This window comes from Astatotilapia calliptera, chromosome 11 (genome assembly GCF_900246225.1).
Source record: "Astatotilapia calliptera chromosome 11, fAstCal1.2, whole genome shotgun sequence".
NCBI lineage: Eukaryota > Metazoa > Chordata > Actinopteri > Cichliformes > Cichlidae > Astatotilapia > Astatotilapia calliptera.
Window position 1 is genome coordinate 2,318,527 of NC_039312.1, and position 22,432 is coordinate 2,340,958.

At 45.7% G+C, this 22,432-nt stretch overlaps 1 protein-coding gene across 5 annotated transcripts in view; it reads left to right on the forward strand.

The window, feature by feature from the left end:
- The window catches only part of adcy3a (adenylate cyclase 3a), a 66,630-nt gene that overhangs the window by 10,687 nt on the left and 33,511 nt on the right, over window positions 1–22,432 (forward strand). For all 5 annotated transcript variants that reach the window (XM_026184467.1, XM_026184465.1, XM_026184463.1 and 2 more), the window contains exon 3: window positions 12,832–12,981. In XM_026184467.1, coding sequence (XP_026040252.1) covers window positions 12,832–12,981 — 150 coding nt within the window. The remainder of the gene's footprint in view (window positions 1–12,831; window positions 12,982–22,432) is intronic.

Consider the following 22,432-nt stretch of genomic DNA (forward strand, 5'->3'; position numbering starts at 1 on the left):
CAAAGTGCTGATGCCGTCATGACCCAGCTTGTGGCCCAGAAACTCTACCTCCCTCCTCATGAAGTGGCACTTGTCGGGGTGCAGCTTCAGGCCTGCAGTCGCCACCCTCCCCAACACTTGTCTCAGGGCATCCAGGGCAGCATCAAACGAGCTCCTGTGCACTAGAAGATCATCCAGGTAAACCAGACACCGTTGCCGTGGGACGCCAGCCAGCACACTGTCCATAAGCCTCTCGAAGGTCGCAGGAGCGTTGCAAAGACCAAAGCTCAGGACTTTGAACTGCCATAGTCCCCTGTTAGTGCAGAATGCTGTCTTCGGTCTGGATTCAGGGGACAGTGGCACCTTCCAGTAGCCACTCCGCAGGTCCAGGGTGGAGAACCAGGAGGATCCGGCTACTAAATCGAGAGACTCATCAATCCTGGGAAGGGGGTAAGAGTCCTTTTTCGTCACTTTGTTGAGTGGTCTGTAGTCCACACAGAAACGCATCCTTGGGCTTTTTTTCTTAGGCACCATCACCACAGCAGAGGCCTACGGGCTATCATTTCACACAACTCTCATTTCACACAACTCTCTGTCAGCAGCCTCCTGATGAGCCAGGGGCAGGCGGCGGGGGCGCACTTTAATAGGCTGGGCATCCCCGGTCTCAATGACGTGCTCTACCAAGTGTGTCAAGCCAACATCACTTTCTTTCAGGGCAAAAATGTCACTAAACTCTCTTAGTACCTGCCATAGACTCTCTTGCTGCTGTGGAGTCAGCCCCTCACAGTTCTTTGACCAGATGCTCCTCACTGCTGAGAGCCTCTCCTCCTCCCCCGCTTGCTGTTCTGCTGGCGGGTCTGCAGGGGTCTCGGAGGTGGAGGTGGACGCCACGGCAGATGCTGGGCAGACCGGAGAGGAATAAGCTGCACCTTCTTCCCATCAGGGAGTACGAGGAAGCCTTTGCCTAAGTCCAGTACACCACCAATGGCTCGCAAAAAATCCAGCCCAAGAGGGAGGGGAGAGAGCAGCGACATGTGAAGACGTGTTTTTGCGAGCTCTGCTTAGATTGACCATTTGCGTAATTTTCCCGCTCCCCTTCTAGTACATCCCGGCGCGAACCCGTCTCACAAGTGCCTAATCTTTCGAATCAGTTGTATTTTGTAGTCTAAAGCTGTTCAACATGCCTAAATCGCTCAAGCAGAAGCCGGGGCCTGATGCCTCGGACTTGCCTGGTGCGGATCCGGCCGCGGGGGTGGGGGCCGGGCCGGATCTCGACACAATCATGGCTGCCATAAAGCAAACGGAGCAGAATGTGCTAGCCAAGATCGACTCGTCTGTGATGGCAGCTGCAGGTGAACTACACAAGAAAATAGACGACTTGGCGGGTGATTTAAGGTCAGAGGTCCTGAGTGTGCGCGCAGAGTTTGCGAAGGCTATCGAAGACATGCAGAAAGAAAACGCCACGCTCTCGACCCGCACTGATGATCTTGAGGAGGAAGCTAATGGCCAGGCTAACCGTGTTGTAGCACTGGAAGCTAAAGTTGATGCGCTATCTGCCCAAGTCGTCCGGTTGGCAGACAAGGCCGATGATTTGGAGTCCCGGCAACGTCGTGATAACTGCAGACTAATTGGAGTGGAAGAGGGATTCGGAAATATTCGACCGGAGAAAGCCGTGGCTGAATTGTTGAAGGAAGCGCTCGCCCTCGACTATACGCCGACGCTCGATCGGGCGCATAGGAGCCTGCAGCCGAGGCCAAAGGATGGAGATGCCCCGAGACCGATAATCGTCAAGTTCCACTATTTTCAGGAGAAAGTGGATGTTCTTCGAAAGGCCATGGGGGCAGGTCCCATTACCCGTAATGGGAAGCGTTTCTACATCTACCCGGATTACTCGGCCACCGTTAGAAAGAAGAGATCGGCCTTTACCGAGGTGAGAAGATTGCTTCGCCGGTGTACGGGAGTGAAATATGGTCTCCTGTATCCAGCTACATTGAAAATCACGACCCCGGCTGGCGAACAGATGTCTTTCGAAGACCCGATCAAGGCAAGGCACTACGTCGAGACCAATCTGCGCCCACGGGAGACGGAGGGAGAGTGACAGTTAATTCACGGACCACAACAAGTATCACACGCTGCGTGCTACCATTGAGGTAGTCTGCACAGGCTGTGCATTGACTGGTGAACGTCGCCACGCTACGGTTGGATGCCCTTTATGATTGGACAAGGTATAGCTATAAGATGTTGAGGATTTCTGTGGATGTCATGTGGCCTGGGGAATATTTTATTTCAGAATATCTTCGGTATCCTCATTGGTCTTAGTTCCAGCCCGACACCATAACCCCAACAGTGCTTTTATTTTGCTTTTTGATGTATTCTGATTAATTAATCCCCTTTTTCCTATCACCAGTGTCATTATTTTTATTGGGTTTTACCCCTTTCTTGTGGGATTATTTTCCAACCGTGAGTGTTCAGAGCCGTACCGGCCTGTAAGTGGATGGGTGCCGACATGCATGCGGCAATAATGATGCTGAGTCAAGGGTCCTATTATATTTTGTTCTGTCTTTGCTGAGTTCATGTAAGAGTTTAAGCTAGTGTAAACGTGTTATATGCCTAGGAGAGGGAGGAGTGTTTTCAGGGCAGTCTCAGGTTTGTGGAAGACCAGCCCAGGGGTCCAGGATGGTGAGAGGTTTATCTATGTTTATCTGTTTGTTTTTGTTAGTTTTGCTTTGGGTTTATCTGTGGTTTATGTTGTGGCTCAAACAGGCACTGAAACACTGAGATATAACCAACGTGCAGGATCAGTCTATTATCGATTGTGGCACTATGACTCTGGATAATGTGAATAATCAACAGAAATCGGTCTCATTCATTAGCTGGAACGTCAAAGGGCTGAATAATTTGGTTAAAAGAAGCAAGGTATTTAGTCATTTGAAATCGCTCAAACCTGACGTGATGTTTCTACAGGAGACACACTTAAATACTAACTCCCAACAAAGATTAGGTTGTAAGTGGATTGGACAAATATATCATTCACGTTTTAACTACAAAGCCAGGGGAACAGCAATCTTAATTAGGAAGGGGGTTCCATTTGAACACTCTGAAGTGATATCAGATCCTAATGGCAGATATGTTGTTGTAGTGGGCAAGTTGTTTAACACACCACTAATACTGGCTAATATTTATGGACCTAACTGGGACAACGCACAGTTCTTTCTTAATTTTTTTTCGACTCTCCCAGACCTTGTCTCCTATAAACTAATTCTAGGTGGAGACTTTAATTGTGTCCTTTCTCCCCAGCTGGACCGATCAAGCGTAAGGTCGAGCAACACCCTCTCGTCAGCAGCAGTGGCTATTAATTCCCTACTTCGTTCTTACGGCTTATCAGACCCTTGGCGTGCAACAAACCCATCTACGAAGCAATTTTCCTTTTTTTCCCCTGTACATCATAGTTACTCCAGGATTGATTACTTCATTGTCGATAACCAGCTACTTCCCTTAATTTCCAGCACCAAATACCACAGTATAGTGTTGTCAGATCATAGCCCTGTGCAGATGGGTCTGGTTTTTCCAGGTAATGTAGCGCCCCAACGAACGTGGCGGCTAGACCCCCTATTACTTTTATGTGAACGCTTTAAAACGTTTCTCAGCAATCAGATTGACTTCTTTCTAGAAATTAATGACACTCAGGATGTGTCGAGGGGAGTCTTGTGGGAGTCTATGAAAGCCTATATTAGGGGCCAAGTTATTTCTTATGTGGCACACAGAGACAAGGAGCGCTCTAAACAACTTAAAGAACTGGCTGACAAGATTGCGGATATGGATAGGCGTTACGCTCTTTCACCTACGCCAGATCTTTTTAAGGAGAAATTACTGTTGCAAACTGAATTTGACACGCTTATGACATGGAGAGCCGAAAGAAATATTTTTAAATCCAGGCAGGTATATTATGAGCATGGAGATAAAGCGGGGAGGCTCCTTGCACTTCAGCTCAAACAGCGGTCAGCTGAGCGCGTGATTTCGGGAATTGAAATAGGTGCTGATTCGATATCTCACGACCCCCGAGTCATTAATGACCAGTTCAAATATTTCTACTCTACCCTATATCAATCAGAGGTGGGCAGTAATTCATCCGAGATCTACTCGTTTCTTGACTCGCTGGATCTTCCCAAGCTCTCTCCGGACGCTCAGTCGCCTTTGGAACAGCCGTTGTCGATTGAAGAGATAACGAACGCTATTAAATTGTCTCAGACTGGAAGGTCGCCAGGTCCGGACGGTTTCCCCATGGAGTTTTACAAGGAATTCTCTTCGAAGCTCACACCTATTTTAGAATCAGTTTATGCTGAATCTTTTGCTACTGGCAATCTGCCGCAGACGCTTACCCAGGCCACGATCTCAGTCTTACTAAAGAAAGATAAAGATCCTGTACAGTGTAGCTCCTACAGGCCAATAAGTCTTTTGTGCTGTGACTATAAGATTTTAACCAAAACTCTTGCACTACGGTTGGACCCTATTATTTCCACCATTATTAATGAGGACCAAACGGGCTTCATTCCCGGACGGCAGTCATTTTTTAATGTGAGACGACTGTTTAATGTGGTATTCTCCCCCCATTCGACATTACAACCGGAAGTTATTCTGAGCCTTGACGCTGAAAAGGCGTTTGATAGAATCGAATGGTCCTACCTTTTCACAGTTCTGGAGAAATTCGGCATGGGACCTACTTTTTGTAGATGGATTAAAGTCCTATATTCAACGCCTATGGCTGCAGTCAGGACAAATGGTCTGATTTCGGAATATTTTTCGCTCTACAGGGGGACGAGGCAGGGCTGTTGCCTGTCACCCTTCCTGTTTGACATTGCGATCGAACCGCTGGCAATTGCTATCAGATCTGATGAGAGGATTAAAGGTATATCCAGGGGTGAGGTAACTCATAAAACTCTGCTTTATGCTGATGATCTCCTTTTGCAGATATCAGACCCAATTGGGAGTATGCCCCACCTTTTCCGCTGGCTGCGGGAGTTCGGCAACATATCGGGGTATAAGGTTAATTTATCAAAATCTTTACTGTTTCCATTGAACAATCTGGCAAAACAGACCACTTATGACGATTTGCCTTTTAAAATTGAAAATGACAAATTCACATATTTGGGACTGGAAATAGCTGGCTCGATTAAGACTATTTTCCAGTATAACTACAGGTCTATTCTGGACAGTACTAAATCTGATCTGGGTAGGTGGTCAAAACTTCCACTTTCGCTGGCAGGACGGATAAATGTGGTGAAGATGACTGTAATGCCCAGGTTTCTTTATCTATTCCAAATGATCCCCATCTTTCTCCCCAAATCCTATTTTGCCCAGCTGGATCGCTTTGTCTCTTTGTTCATATGGAACAAAAAACCTGCACGCATAAGGAGAGCAAGCCTGGAGAGAGCTAAAGCTGATGGTGGTTTGGGCTTGCCTAATTTCTTATTCTATTATTGGGCTGCTAACATTGTCAAGCTGACATATTGGATAACCATGTTTGCGGATGGGGAGGGTCCAGTCTGGGCAGATATGGAACTGAGAGCTACACTCCCAATCTCTCCGATTTCGATCTTAACTGCCCCTCTCCCACTGAATGTCAAAGCATCTGGGCTGAACTCCAATTTGGTGGTTCATAATTCAATTAAGATCTGGGGTCAATTCAGGAAACATTTTAACTTGACAAATACTTGTAGCTTTTCTCCGATAATGTTCAACCATCTTTTTCCACCATCTCAAATAGATCATTCATTTGCAGTCTGGCACAGAAACGGTCTGGTTTTCTTTCAAGATCTCTTCACTGAGGATGGCTTTGTCTCATTTAAATATTTGTGTGAAGACCATAACTTACCAAAGTCTCACTACTTCAGATACCTTCAGGCTCGGAGTTTTGCCTCTAAATTTCTCCCAGGGTACCCGTCTCTGCCCCCTAAGGACCTACTGTATCTAGTTCTTAATGTGAGTCAGCCCACTAAAAGAGCAATATCGAAGATTTATGCATTGATTCTTGACAGCTGCCCTCATACATGGGACAAACCTAAGGCGGCGTGGGAAGGGGAGGTTGGAGAACTCATGTCAGAAGACATCTGGAAGAAAGCCATACAGCGTATACATACGTCTTCTCTCTGTATTAGACATGGCCTGATTCAATTTAAGGTCGTCCACAGGCTCCACTATTCTAATGACAGACTGTCTAAACTGTACCCTGATGTTGCACCGAATTGTCCTAGATGTGATTACTCTCCTGTTTCTTTGGGGCACATGTTTTGGTCATGTCCCTCCCTGTATGGTTTCTGGACATCAATTTTTCAATCACTGTCAGCTATATCGGGTGAAACACTGCGGCCTGACTCTTTGATAGCTATCTTCGGTGTACCTCGGGAAGAGCTGAGACTCTCTCCCCTCCACAAAAACGCAATAGCCTTTGCCTCGTTGCATGCCCGCCGTCTGATACTGCTGAGCTGGAAGGCGTCGAACCCTCCTTCCTACGTCCATTGGATTAGAGAGGTGATGTTGGGATTAGCTCTGGAAAAAATTAGGTATACCGTGCGCGGCTTGGAGAGTAAATATGACAAAACCTGGTCACGGTTCATAACTCATGTCAAGAGTCTGTCTTTTGCCTGATTTATTGTTCTTTACTTGTTGGTAATTTATGCTCTTGCTCTCTTCTCGGACTGCTGTCCATAGTCTCCTCAATGCCCGTACTTTGACTGTTGGGATTTCTTTATTCCCTTTTTCTTCTTTGTTTCTTCTCTCATGTGCCGGGGTCCGGCTGTTGGTGCTATAATGACTGTCACAGATTGGTTTGAGTGTTTCTCCTTTTTTTTTTTTTTTTTTTTTTTTTTGTGTTGTGTGTATTGTGCTTCCTGGTTGTGGGGATGCCACCTGGATGGGGGTGGGGGGTAGGGTTCGCAACTTTTGTAAGAAATTCTGGACTGTTTTGTTGGAAAACTATAAATAAAGTTGTAAAAAAAAAAAAAAAAAAAAAAATCCAGCCCAAGGATGCAGGCGTCCTGCACGTCAGCCACCCAGGCAGCATAAGGTACGCCGAGGTCCCCCACCTTAAACTGGAACACTCCCCTCCCTCTAATTGGGGCCAGATCACCGGTCACAGTCTTAAGTCGCACATTAGTTGGTTGCACAGCAGCTCCGGCTGGGACAACATCGGGTCGGACCAGCGTTGCCTTGGACCCTGTGTCCAGAAGGGCCGTACAGGACACCCCCGCAATCATCACTGGAACATGGCAAAAGTCGCCGTTTCCCTCAATCTATGGGCAGGCGAGTGCGGACGAACCTGCCTCTCCTCCGTCTCCTTCTTAATCTTGCCTGGCAACATCCTCGCGTCTCGTGACGGTCAGCGTCGCCAGCAACAGGGTGTCGGGCGTTTTCGGTGTTTTTTTGTTTTTGTTTTTTTTCTCTCTTCACTTCTGACACCAGTGTAACGTTCGCAAGAACCAGACGTTTGGATCTCAGTTTGTCCGTTTATTCGGTAACACAGGCAAACGGGCCGTTAACTCCGGGAGAGTGCCCTCGTACAACACCTCACTTCAGCCCCGCACAGTCACACAACAAGGACCCCCCCTCCCCTTCGTGCATACATTAACTCCCTTTTTCCTGCAGCACGACCAAACATGTATCTTAAAGAAATAACAACAGTGTGCAGAGATAACCAACATGTCACTATAAAATAACATTTAACCAACCGTTACAATACTATATGCAATTCAATTCAGTTCAATTCAATTTTATTTATATAGCACAACACAGTCGCCTCAAAGCATACAATGCAACCTTTTGCCTTTGCAGTATGATGAACTTCTAGGATTATTTGTGTTAATTGCTTATGGTCTTACTGAGGAAACGTGAAATGAAATATGCGTTTTTCTTGTTGTTGTTGCACTATATATAAATATATACACAGTTAGGTCCATATATATTTGGACACTGGCCAAAGGTTTTTTTTCTACCTATTTACTAAACCAGATTTCAATTATGGTTACTGTATATAATGGACATGGACATAATCTGTAGATGCTCAGCTTTCATTTGAGAGTATCCACATTCAAACTGGATGAAGGTTTTAGGAGTTTCAGCTCCTTGTGCCGCCCTCTTTTTAAAGGGACCAAAAGTAATTGGACAACTGATGTGGTGTGGGCAGTTCCTTCGTTCTGTCATTATCAAGCAGATAAAAGACCTGGAGTTGATTTGAGGAGTCGTGCTTGCATTTGGAAGATTTTGCTGTGAACAGACATCATGTGGTCAATGGAGCTCTCTGTGCAGGTGAAACAAGCCACCCTTAAACTGCGGAAAGAGAAAAAACTCACACTGTTAGGAACGGCAAAATGTACAGTTTGGTGCATCCTGAGAAAGAAAGCAAGCACTGGTGAACTCAGCAACTCAAAAAGACCTAGACGTCCACGACAACAGTGGTGGATGATCGCAGAATCATTTCCATGGTGAAAAGAAACCCTTCACAACAGCCAACCAAGTAACTAACAGTTTCCAGGAGGTAGTCATATGGATATACAAGTCTACCACAAAGAGAAGACTGCATGAAAGTAAATGCAGATGTTTTTCTGCAAGGTGCAAGACACTCATAAGTCTGAAGATTAGAAAGTATATATTGAAGTTTGCTTAAAAACAAACAAACATTAACATTACATTTTTGGAGAGATGAAATCAATATCCACCTCTACCGGAATCATTGCAAGACAAATATGAAGAAGGTGTTGAACAGGTCATGATCCAAAGCCAACACATCATCTGTAAAACACAACAGAGGCAGTGTGATGGCTTGGGCCTGCATGGCTGCCAGTGGCACTTAGTGTTTATTGATGATGCGACACAGGACAGAAGCAGCCTAATGAAGTCTGAGGTGTTTGAAAGACAAACTGTCTGCTCGAATCCAGCTAAAGCCAGTCAAATTGATTGGGCAGTGTTTCATAATACAGATGGACAATGACCCAAATCATACCCACAAACAAACAGCAACTGAAAGCCGCTGCACTAAAGGCCTGGCAGAGCATTAAAAAGAAGAAAACCCAGCATCTGGTCATGTCCATGACTTCAAGCTGTCATTGCAAGCAAAAGGTTTTCAGCCAAGTACTAGAAATGAACATTTTATTTTCATCTGTTTAATTTGTTAATTACTTTTGAGACCCTGAAATGAAGGGATTGTGTTAAAAAATGCTTTAGTTCCTCACATTTAATGCAGTGTTTTTGACCCAACCCACTGAATTAAAGCTGGAGGTCTGCACTCCAACTGCATCTGAGTCGTTTCATTTAAAATTTATTGTGGTAATGTATAGAACCAAAACTAGAAAAAAAAAAGTTGTCTATCCAAATATTTAAATAAATAAATACATTGACTTGCCCTATCTATTTTTTTAGGGGTGCAACGATACTCGTATCGATATTGAACCGTTCGATATAGTGTTTTCGGTTCGGTACGCATATGTATTGAACAATACAAATTTTTTTTATTTATTTTATCAACTTTCCTTCTGACGATGCTGTCTGTGTTGAGCGCTCAGTGGATCTGCGCTCGACTACTCCGCCTAGGTTGCACTGTCGAGTGCAGATCAACTGAGCGCAGCGCAAGCTAGCAAGACAGAAGCTAAGCTCGTTGCAACATGGCAAATTGAACCTCCCCCACCCTCATTCAGATCTGGCGTTTGGAACTATTTTGGTCTTCATGTGACGGATGACCCTGAAGGTAAGCGCGTCATGGACTAAAGTAAAACAGTATGTCGGATGTGCCACGCAATGCTCAATTTGTGGGAACTAGCGCAGTTAGCTTGTTAACGTGTTGACGCCGTCCAGCCCCATGCACGGGGCGATCCGCGGTAGCTCGTTAACGGAGATTTGCCGTGTTGTGGCGTTAACGTCATTTCAGATTAACGCTGACAGCACTAGTGGGAACACAACGAATATGACTGCACATTTATGCCGACATCATCCTAGTGCAAAGACAAGTGGAAGCAGACAAAAACAACAAGCATGCATGCTACAAACGTTACCCGAGTCATTTAGACAGCTGTTAGCACAGGATTCTCCTTGTGGGGACCTGATATGTTTAATATGCTGCTGAGAATATAGCCCAGAAGAAGCGGATAGTATAGCTTTTATTTTGGAAAGAGACATTTCTGTGTAATAAACTCTTTTCCAAAGATGAGTGATTCCTCAGATTTTTTTTTTATTACTTTGTTTCAGCACCATTAAATTCAAAAACTGTACTTTTGGGTTAAAATATATATTTATAATTTTAATAAATGATAAATTAAAAAGGCATCAACATTTTTTGTATCGAAAAAATATCGAACCATGACACCAAAGTATCGAACCGAACCGTGAATTTTGTGTATCGTTGCACCCCTGCTATTTTTGTAGTATTTTGAGTTGTTAGTGCACATTTTATTTTTAAAAAAGAATGCACTATGCCTTTATTTTCCCCATTTTTTTCTTTATTTATTTTATTTGAAGTTATTTGTCAAGTGACATATAGCATAATACTTTTTTTTTCTTTCTTTTTTTGTACGATTTCAAAAAAGTGAAATCATTTTGAGTTTGTATGTATTTGTATAAATATGTAATTTATCAAAGTGGTAATGTGCTGGAAAAGCTTTAAAATGGACCTTGAAAGTGCTGAATTTTACTCTGGAAAAAGGTGTATGAACCCTGAGCAAGGGTTTAAGCTGTCACTTGAGAAAGGATTATAGCAATAACCAAAAGAAATCATTTTAGAATTAAGAAAAATAATTTTTGGTGCTCAGAAAGTAGGAGAGGGATATTCAAAGTTTCCACAGTGTTTCCAAATGTCAAGAACTGGAGTATCATCAAGAAATTCAAAGAGAGCCATACAGTACAGAAAGAAGACTAGTGTGTCTAAGGACCCCAGTACAAATGCCAAGATGCTTTGTGAATGAACTAGCCAATTGTAGGGAATTGTAGTCTGAAAGAAGAAAATCACTACCACCCTGCACAGGATTGTACTGTGAGTTTGCAGACCAAGAAAAACTGCGGAAGACGTTGAAGTACATTAACCCTGGAGAACCCATGGAGAACCCAAATTTGACCCCATGGTTTCCCTAGAAAACCCATGGGGTCGGCTCTGACCCCATAGGTTCTCCAGGGTTAAGGAAATTCCTGGAGAAGCACATCCTTTTGTCAGGATTTAATTGGACTTACTGTATGCAAACATCAAGGATGCATACACCTTGGTTCCTACATTATAGCCTCATATATGTACTTTCAGACTACACCCCTGTGAATGAACAACTGTTTTTCAACAGGTTTGATTCAGGCCCCACTCTGCCCTCTTGTCGCAGGCTGCCCAGGGACTGTGCACATCAGCTATGTGGAATGATCATGCACATGTTTAACCCTCTGGCGTCCAGGGTATAATTGGCCTTTTTTGACTACTTTTGATTTCACCTCTGCATTTCACCATTAAAAACTGTTTACCTTGCCTTGTTTGGTATCATTGTTTTCAGCACAACCTCACATCTCACTTTAGTTATTTTTTCATTTAGGAATACTGTATTAATGCAATTGATCTAAATTAAACATAACATCAGAGTAGAAAGAAGTTATATTTTTCACTGTAAAAACCACAAACTTTAACAAACATCTTTAACAAATTATTCTCATAACTTCAAATGCAAATATTTTTTTTTTTAAATCATAACTGTGGTTTGATGTGACCTATCAACACAATTTAAAAACTGGTATCGTCAGATATGCGGCTGCAGAACCCACACGCAGGACTCTTTAAATAAAGCGTGCGTTTATTTACAGTGAGGTGAGGGACAAAGTGCACTATATTTTCTTCTGGTGACGGTGCCCCATGTCTCAGTTTCCTCTGTTCCCAAAACCCGTGCGTCAGCTCGATCCACCTGTTTCCGAGATCCTGCAGGAAACGCCACAAAAGCTGTTGTTAGAGGACTCCATGTAAGCCGACAATCACACACTTCTAAATCTACTGGGAAACTGACGGTTTCTCAGACGACGATCTTTTTCTTCTTCCAGAATGTGAAGAAGAAAAGTCTTCCATCACGTTTCTTCTTCACTTTCTTTTTTCCCTATGATAAAGTGCCCTTTATGCGAGGAAGCCTTTTGGACGGTTACAAGACAGCAGCAATACATATATACAAACAATAAATTCAAAACAAGAGAAAGACCTGCTGGACAGGACAGGTTGCAAAGTACGTGGAAGTAGTGCAAAGGACTTGGTCCAACCATAGAGAAAAGAGTACCATAGTAACGTTAGCTAGCTGATGTGTTAGTACTTTTGCTGAGCTCAGTGAATGTTTATGCAGTTAATCAATTAGTTGTGTAGTTTTGATGGGTGACTTTGGATTTGTGGGAGAAACATTAATATAAAAAAGAAACTGTCAGTGTGAAAAACACTATCAAACAAAACCCCTCCTTAAATGTGCAGTTACACATTTGGAATAAAAACGTATTCATTCCCATTCATCCTATTCATTTTCTTCCATTTATCTGATTCAGCGTGGGGGGAGCCTATCCCTGCTCTGTGGTACACCTTACACAAAAGGGCTACACAGAGAGACGCACAACCATTCACACTCACATTTACATCTACACTACAGGCAATGTAGAATCACCGGTTAGCCTAATAACACTGACTGCATGTCTTTGGACTGAGAACATGCAAACTCACAGTGTGTGGTGATTATAGTTACAGGATTTCCATTTGCTGTACTGTTTTAAATATATGTGAATTTTTAAAAAGTAAGTTGTGTCATTTATAAACTTGTAAGAGTGCACAGAAGTGAAATTATGAATGTACTCTCACTTCTTGTTTTCAAGCTTCTAGCCAACCTTGTGATTTATGTTTGTGCCATCACTGTGGGCATCATGTCGTACTACATGGCTGATCGGAAACATCGGAAGGCCTTTCTGGAGGCGAGACAGTCGCTGGAGGTCAAACTCAACCTGGAGGAGCAGAGTCAACAACAGGTCAGAGGACAGACACTGCACTGTGTGCACAGGCAACTCGTATCTTTGACGATTCATTTTATTGCTGATCAACTAAACCTGAATATTTAAGATAGTCAAAGTTTTGGCTTTTATATCCACGATGATCGGGCAACTGTTAGTGTGCAGAATTATACAACTAAATGCAAAACAGAGATTTTCCCATTTCACCTATTTTCATCTAAGTGAGAGTAATAAAGAAATCTAAATTTACAAATAAAAAATGTCTTCTGCCTTATCATGGTCGCGGTGGGCTGGAACCAAGAGGCCGTGTGCAGCCTGGTGAGGTCGCCAGTCTGATCAGGGCTAACATAGACAAACGACCATTGCTACTCACACTGATACTTATGGGCAATTTAGAATCACCAGTTAGCCACTAATTGCATGTGTTTAGAATGTAAATAATACATTTACGATAAACTCTAAATTCTATGCTCAAAATCAGTAAAAAAAAGAACTTATTTAAATGTTGCTGCTTTCACTTTCACCATCTGTTCCTTGTGAAGCGTTATGAACATTCCAGCATTCCTATATGTTTGAATTGCTCCCAAAATGTGTGTCTGAGCACTTTTTCAATGCATGCGGGAAACTGCTGTGGTGATTTGGGCAGATAAAATAAAAATGTGTATCTCGCTTTTTAGTACACCCTTCTGTTTCACTGTTGTCCCTGTTTGAATGTGTGCAGGAGCTGCCCAAGTCCACAGTGAAACACAAGCACAGAGAACAACACTACCAAATATAAGTTATTGTCTGGCTTTATGAAACCAACAGGGCTTCATAGATATGTTTCCTCTGTTAGCAGCACTCACTTTGGAAAATATGTACACATTATTTGTATGTTGGCATGTTTGTCTGAGCTGTGACCATATCAGCAGTCAGCTCCCCTTCTGCTGTTGCATCTGTGGCCACTAGGCAGTCTAAATTACTATTACTATTATTTATGGAACAGATGGTGTGTGTGTGTGTGTGTGTGTGTGTGTGTGTGTGTGTGTGTGTGTGTGTGTGTGTGTGTGTGTGTGTGTGTGTGTGTGAGAGAGAGCAAGTAAGAAAGAGATGTCAAGTGTGAATGTGCTATGAGAAGAAATTGAGAGGAAAAGTAACCCAGCAGTGGTGATAAACATGTGAAAGAAACTCCCAGAATACTGATGGAAGAGCATGCGCTGGTGAAAGATGAGAGCTGCTGACCAATCAAGAGACATCTGACTGGTGATGGTTGCCGAGGCAACCAGCCTCCTGAGTCAGTGTCAGCTGTAATCACAGAGCCAACCTATTCAGCTGTTTGATCCTTCTTGGCCTCTCTGTTGAATTTTGATAACGATATTGAAAGCTGCTGATGCCCAGCCCGCCTCTCGGTCTGTGTGTGTACTTCTGTGAAGGTGCGTTTGAAATGTGTAAAAACAATAAGTGTGTGTGTGTGTGTGTGTAATGTATGCTTTTGTTTTGTTTGAGAAAAACACTTGTTGGATCTGCCAGTTATCCCTGTAAAGGGGATCTGGACTGGCAGGGTCAGTGATATTATGCAACAGGGAATGTAGGAACTGGACTACTGAGCTGGTGATGAGAAGAGTCGCCTGGCTCTGCTAAACTCTGGATGTCTACCCTACTTCCTCTGACTGGGTATCCTTGCAGCTCAAGTGCGATTCGTGAACCACACCGACTAACTGGAGCTCTTCTGTATAACCCGTGCACCTCATAAAATTGACCAGGTTACTCTTTAGTGGGTAGGAAAAAGGATCTGTTCATTTTAAGGCTGTGCACAACCTGCAAGAACTTTTTGAATGATGATGCTCATGCACAAGTTTTGACCTTTACTATTTCACAAAGAGTGAATAAACACAATTTATACTTTTGAATGAGGATATTTTATCTATACAATATAGTAGGACCAAAGCCAAAGCTTAGTCAAATAGTAATAATCACTTAATCAGATCACCTAAATTTTACCCTAATCTAACTAATCTACTTCATGCTATTGATCTCTGAGATTAATCTTAAGGACAATGAGAGAGGAGGCACATCCAGGACTGAGATGCACTCCACTCCATGCTGTGCCCAATAATGTCCAAATGGGGAAGCAGAGACTCGCTACAAAGTTTGATGAGCTTTGAGATGGCAATCCAACATCCTACAGAAACAAGTAGTGAAAAAGCCAAAAATTATCATTCCAATTCATAAGTCCAGAGTGGTTAAGTCCAGAGTGGTTAATCCTCTGGTGCTTCTCGCTGATATTTCCAACTGTGAACTCCAAAGTCTGTTCTTCTGATGCTGTTTGCCACTTCTTTATGGAAAATTAGAAGAAGAATCCCAAACCTTTTCAGCAGCACTTTATATGCTTTTGGTGATATACATCGCCTCCTCTCGCTCTCCCTCTACACTGCTAATATTTTCCATGCCTCACACCTGTTTTATACGTGCACATGTGCACTCATGCACACGCTCAACCTGTCCATGCTGTTGGTACATCTAGTACGTTAATGTAACTTGCTCCACTGTTCTTCCTCTTTTCATCTCAACACACATAAAAATTAGTACAAAGTTCAAGTATTACAACCGTTTCTATTTGAAAGTTCACATATAGATGTACCCTGTTATAGCATTCTGTACAGCACTCTTACAAACTGGATGTTAACTCCTGTGTTTCACTTTTGGATTTCCTTGACACACTGCAGCCTCACTGCCTAACAGTTTGGAGCTAGTCAACCTGTAAACACAGCAAGAGGGTTAGGGCGTTGGGGTTAGGGTGCCTTTGTCATGCTTTAAGAGACATTTAGACCTTTACTCATCTCCCTTATGTATTGCTCACTGTAGTTTCTTGTGTTCTTTTCTAGGAATTATTTTTACATTCTTAACGTTGCTGCCATTTCCTAAAAGATTGAGAAAAGTGCAATAATGACCTAGTGAACAACTAGGGCCTTAGGTTCCTTGGTCAGATGAGAGCCTTCCAGCAATTTCTGGATCTGTGGCTTGAAGATGTGATTGGTTAAATTGAATTTTTTAAAAATTAATTTCTGATTCCTGCCTTTTATTTAATAATAATAATTAGAGCTGGGCGATAGAACGATAACGATATGTATCGCGATATAACTTTTACTCGATAGAGAAATTAAGCTATCGCGATAGACCTCGCCGCTCTTGTCCTCTTTAAAAAAAAAAAAAAGGTCAGCCAATCCAAATTAAGTAGCGCAGAGCCGAACCAATCACAGCCGCAGCGTCACGTCGTGTGACTTGTTACGTACAGCACAAGTGCCAAGCCACACGTGTGTTTGTTTGGGAAGCAGCCAGCGGGTAATGGAGGAAATGAGTGTGCCGACTAGAAAAATCAACCGAGCGTGACCGAAGAGAAAACAGATGATGGTTCCAACGCCGGAGAGATTGTCGAACGGAAGAGCCATAGAAGTTCCGTAGTGTGAAGGTATTTCGGCTATTTCAAGTCTGACAAAAACAGAGTAGCGTGCACTGTAAATTGTGCCGAAAGCAAGTCTGGAAATACAATAAACTGGTGCATGCGTCACACTGTGCGCCACGTTATTGTTTCGGTGAAATGAATTTCTACAATACTGTTACTGTTAATTGTACTCTCTGCAGTGTTTACATGCTCACATATACACACAGTTACTGTCCCTCCACACATACGACTCGGTTCTGCTTCTATGCCCCAGCTTTGTTTACTTTTTCCCACCGAGGCTTCTAGACTTCTGATTGGCCAACATTTCTGCACGGTTAGGAATCTAGCGCCACCTGCTGCTTTGGCATGTTCATAGCAGTGTTTTCTTTCATTTCTCCCTTTATGTGTGGACGGGATTATTTTTTAAAACGAAAACGGAAAATCTCCGTTTTCAAAAATACCCGTGTACGTGTGGACGTAGCCTCAGTCTCTGACTGGAAGCGCTAATTCGTCATTCGGCTTTTGTCAGACTAAAGTAACTGTTAAAACTGTTTGAAAAGCTAAGCTATACAACAAGGAGAGATTGAGAATTTCCTTTTATTTCTCAGTTTATTTGATATTGACAAAAGTTAGTCAGTTTTGTCTGTTCTTCTGTAAAACAAACTAAGATTTATTTTTAGAATTAATATTTTGTTTCTAAGTGGAATTCACAATTTAGTCTGTTTCGTTTGTTCTATTTTGAAACTTAAACACTTTAGCGGCTGCCTTTTGTGTAGTTTGCAATATTTGCCTTTATCTATCTGAAAAAGTCTCATGTTCCTTAAGTACATCTACCCTGTTGAACTTATTATGGGAAATAAATATTTAAAAACAAGCTGCTGATTATTTCACATTTTACTTGTGAGCAACGGCACATTTAAATCTTACAAATATAGTTATTTGGCTTATATCGTGATAGATATCGTTATCGCCTGAAATGAAAAAAACATCGTGATATGAAAAAATCTCATATCGCCCAGCTCTAATAATAATAATAATAATAATAATAATAATAATAATAATAATGGATTGCATTTATATAGCACTTTTCTAGGCACCCAAAGCGCTTTTTAAGCACACTTCTAGTATGTGTTACTATGACCCTGATGAAGGCAACAAGCCGAAACGCATTGGTCAGTCAATAAAGTTGTTCCTCTTCCCTTTAAGTGTTGCTGGAGTCTCTGCATTGCGATTTGTTTCATCCTGTCAACGCACCTTGGAAGCAGGTAAATTTGTGCCAGAAAATCCTGCTGAGGATCTGTGGCTTGGCCTCATTCTCCATCCATCCATCCATTTTCATCCGCTTTGTCCGGGGCCGGGTCGCGGGGGCAGCAGCCTAAGCAAAGAGGCCCAGACCTCCTCCAGCTTATCCGGGGGAATACCAAGGCGTTCCCAGGCCAGCCGAGAGATATAATCTCTCCAGCGTGTCCTGGGTCTGCCCCGGGGCCTCCTCCCGGTGGGACATGCCTGGAACACCTCACCCAGGAGGCGCCCAGGGGGCATCCTTGTCAGATGCCCGAACCACCTCAGCTGGCTCCTTTCGATGTGGAGCAGCAGCTGCTCTACTCTGAGCCCCTCCCGGATGGCCGAACTTCTCACCCTATCTCTAAGGGAGAGGCCAGCCACCCTTCGGAGGAAGCTCATTTCTGCCGCTTGTATCCGCGATCTCGTTCTTTCGATCACTACCCACAGCTCGTGGCCATAGGTGAGGGTAGGGACGTAGATCGACCGGTAAATTGAGAGCTTCGCTTTTACACTCAGCTCCCTCTTCACCACGACGGACCGGTGCAGCGTCCCCATTACTGCAGCTGCAGCCCCAATCCGTCTGTCGATCTCCGGCTCCCTTCTCCCATCACTCGCGAACAAGACCCTGAGATACTTGAACTCCTCCACTTGGGGCAGGAACTCATCCCCGACCCGGAGTGGGCACTCCACCCTTTTCCGGCTGAGAACCATGGCCTCAGATTTGGAGGTGCTGATCCTCATTCCCGCTGCTTCACACTCGGCTGCGAACCGCTCCAGTGCGAGCTGGAGGCCCTCACCCGATGAAGCCAACAGAACCACATCATCTGCAAAAATCAGAGATGAGATTCTGAGGCCACCAAAGCGAAAGCCCTCCGCCACTTGGCTGCGCCTAGAAATCCTGTCCATAAAAATTATGAACAGAACCGGAGACAAAGGGCAGCCCTGGCGGAGCCCATCACCCACCGGGAACGAGTCCGACTTATTGCCGGCAATGCGAACCAAGCTCTTGCAACGGTTGTATAGGGATCGAATGGCCCGTAGCAATGGGCCAGACATCCCATATTCCCACAACACCTCCCACAGGACACCCCGAGGGACACGGTCGAATGCCTTCTCCAAATCCACAAAACACATGTAGACTGGTTGGGCAAACTCCCATGCACCCTCAAGTATCCTGGAGAGGATAAAGAGCTGGTCCAGTGTTCCGCGACCAGGACGAAAACCGCATTGTTCCTCCTGTATCCGAGGTTCGACTAACGGACGAACTCTCCTTTCCAGCACCCTGGCATAGACTTTCCCAGGGAGGCTGAGGAGTGTGATCCCCCTGTAGTTGGAACACACCCTCCGGTCCCCTTTCTTGAAGATGGGGACCACCACCCCGGTCTGCCAGTCCACAGGTACTGCCCCTGATCTCCACCGCCCGACAATTTTCTCAGTCGACGTCAGCAGCGCTCCGCCAGCACTATACACAGTGCAGGTAGAGCACCGCTTTCCCCTCCTGAGACGTCTGACGGTTTGCCAGAATCTCTTCGAGGCAGCCCGAAAGTCTTTTTCCATGGCCTCTCCGAACTCCTCCCACACCCGAGTTTTTGCTTCAGCCACTGCCCGAGCCGCATTCCGCTTGGCCTGTCGATACCTGTCGGCTGCTTCCGGAGTCCCACAGGCTAACCAAGCCCGATAGGACTCCTTCTTCAGCCTGGTGGCTCCCTTCACCTCTGGTGTCCACCATTTGGTTCGGGGATTACCACCACGGCAGGCACCAACCACCTTGCGGCCGCAGCTCAATGCAGCAGCTTCGGCAATGGAGACGCTGAACATGGTCCATTCGGACTCAATGTCCCCAGTCTCCCTCGGAATGCTGTTGAAGCTCTGCCGGAGGTGTGCGTTGAAGATCTCGCGGACTGGGGCCTCTGCTAGACGTTCCCAGCACACCCTCACTACGCGTTTAGGTGCACCAGGTCTGTCCAGCGTCTTCCCCCGCCACCTGATCCAACTCACCACCAGGTGGTGATCAGTTGACAGCTCAGCCCCTCTCTTTACCCGAGTGTCCAGAACATATGGTCGCAGGTCTGCTGATACGATTACAAAATCGATCATCGACCTACGGCCTAGAGCATCCTGGTGCCACGTGCACTTATGGACACTCTTATGTTCGAACAGGGTGTTCGTTATGGCCAAACTGTGATTAGCACAGAAGTCCAATAACAGAGCACCGCTCGGGTTCAGATCAGGGAGGCCGTTCCTCCCAATCACGCCCCTCCAGGTCTTGCTGTCGTTACCCACGTGAGCATTGAAGTCTCCCAGCAGGACAACAGAGTCTCCAGGTGGAGCACCCTCCAGCACCCCCCCCCCCCCCCCCCCCCCAGGGACTCTAAGAAGGCTGGGTACTCTGAACTGCCACTCGGCGCATAAGCGCAGATGACAGTCAGGACCCGTTCCCCGACCCTAAGGCGCAGGGAACAAACCCTCTCGTCCACCGGGAAAAACCCCAACGTACCGGCAGCAAGCCGAGGGGATATTAGGATACCCGCCCCAGCCCGCCGCCTCTCACCAGGGGCAACTCCAGACTGAGACAGAGTCCAGCCCCTCTCCAGGAGACTGGTTCCAGAGCCCAAGCCATGTGTAGAGGTGAGCCCGACTATATCTAGCCGGTACCTCTCAACCTCACGCACTAACTCAGGCTCCTTCCCCACCAGAGAGGTGACATTCCATGTCCCTATTGCCAGTCTTGGCAGCCGGGGGTCAGTCCGCCAGGGCCTCCGCTCCTGGCCGCCACCCGGCACACAATGCACCCGACCCCTATGGCGCCTCCTGCGGGTGGTGGGCCTGCGGGAGGATGGGCCCATGTCTCCTCTTCGGGCTGTGCCCGGCCGGGCCCCATGGACTAAGGCCCGGCCACCAGACGCTCGCCCTCGGGCACCCTCCCCGGGCCTGGCTCCAGGGCGGGGCCCCGGTAACCCTATCCCGGGAAGGGTAAACTGTTCCCTCGATGTCCTTTTCATAAGGGTCTTATGAATCGCTCTTTGTCTGGTCCCTCACCCAGGGCCAATTTGCCATGGGAGACCCTACCAGGGGGCAAAAGCCCCCAGACAACATAGCCCCTGGGATCCCTGTGACACACAAACCCCTCCACCACGATAAGGTAGCGATTCATTCTCTTAAAACAAAATTTAATACGCTTAAATACCTTATCGTGGTCGAGAGGTTTGTGTGTCCCAGGGATCCAGGGGGCTATGTTGTCCGGTAGGGCCCCTTGGTAGGGTCTCCCATGGCAAATTGGTCCTGGTTGAGGGTGGATATCGTAGTATTGCCTCAGCTTGCTGCCTGTACGTTGGGGTTTTTCCCAGTGGATTAGAGGGTTTGTTCCATGCGCCTTCGGGTCTGCATTTGTGTGCCGAGTGGCGGTTCAGAGTACCCAGCCTTCTTGGAGTCTTTGGGCAGGGTGCTTAAGGGTGCACCGCATGGGAACTCAGTTGTCCTACTGAGAGACTTCAACACTCATGAGGGCAACGACAGTGAGACCTAGAGGGGTGTGATTGGGAAGAACTGCCTCCCGGATCTGAACCAGAGCGGTGTTTTGTTGTTGGACTTCTGTGCAAACCAAAGTTTGGCCATAATGAACACCATGTTCAAACATAAGAGTGTCCATAAATGCACATGGCACCAGGAAGCAGACCTCCGGCCATATGTTCTGGATGCTCGGGTAAATGGACGGTTCTGAGCTGTCAACTGATCACCACCTGGTGGTGAGTTGGATCAGGTGGCGGGGAGGATGCTGAACAGACCTGGCACACCTAAATGCATAGTAAGGATATGCTGGGAATGCCTGGCAGAGGCCCCAGTCCGCACACCTCCGGAAGAGCTTCAACAGCTTTCTGAGGGAGACTGGGGACATTGAGTCTGAATGGACCATGTTCAGCATCTTCATTGCTGCACTGAGCTCCGGCCGCAAGGTGGTTGGTGCCTGTCGTGGTGGTAACCCCCGAATCAAATGGTGGATACCAGAGGTGAAGGGAGCCACCAGGCTGAGGAAGGAGTCCTATTGGGCTTAGTTAGCCTGTGGGACTTCAGAGGCAGCTGACAGATACTGATAGGCCTGAAGCAAAAACTTGGGTTTGGGAGGAGTTCATAGAGGCCATGGAAAAATTCTTTAGAACTGCCTCGAAGATATTCTGATACGTCTTACATGGAGGAAGCAGAGTCTGGGGACGAGGGTGATGACTCGCCTGTCTCCAGGGGCGAGGTCACTGAGGCAGTTAAACAACTCCTGGGGGGGATGAGATCTGCTCTGAGTTTCTGAAGGCTCTGGATGTTGTAGGGCTGTCTTGATTGACACGCCTCTACAATGATGCGTGGAGATCAGGGGTGGTACCACTGTATTGGCAGACTATGGTGGTGGTTCCCATCTTTATGAAGCGGGGCCGGAAGGTCTGTTCCAACTACAGGGGGATCACGCTCCTCAGCCTCCCTGGGAAAGTCCAGGGTGCTGGAAAGGAGAGTCCTTTAGTCGAACCTCGGATACAGGAGGAACAATGAGTTTTTTGTCCTGGTCACTGGACCAGCTCTTTATCCTCTCCAGGATACTTGAGGGTTCATGGGAGTTTGCCCAACCAGTCTACATGTGTTTTGTGGACTTGGAGAAGGCATTCAACTGTGTCCTTTGGAGTGTCCCGTAGGAGGTGCTGTGGGGTGTCTGGCCCATTCAGTCCTTATTCGACCATTGCAAGAGCTTGGTCCGCATAGCCGGCAATAAGTCAGACTTGT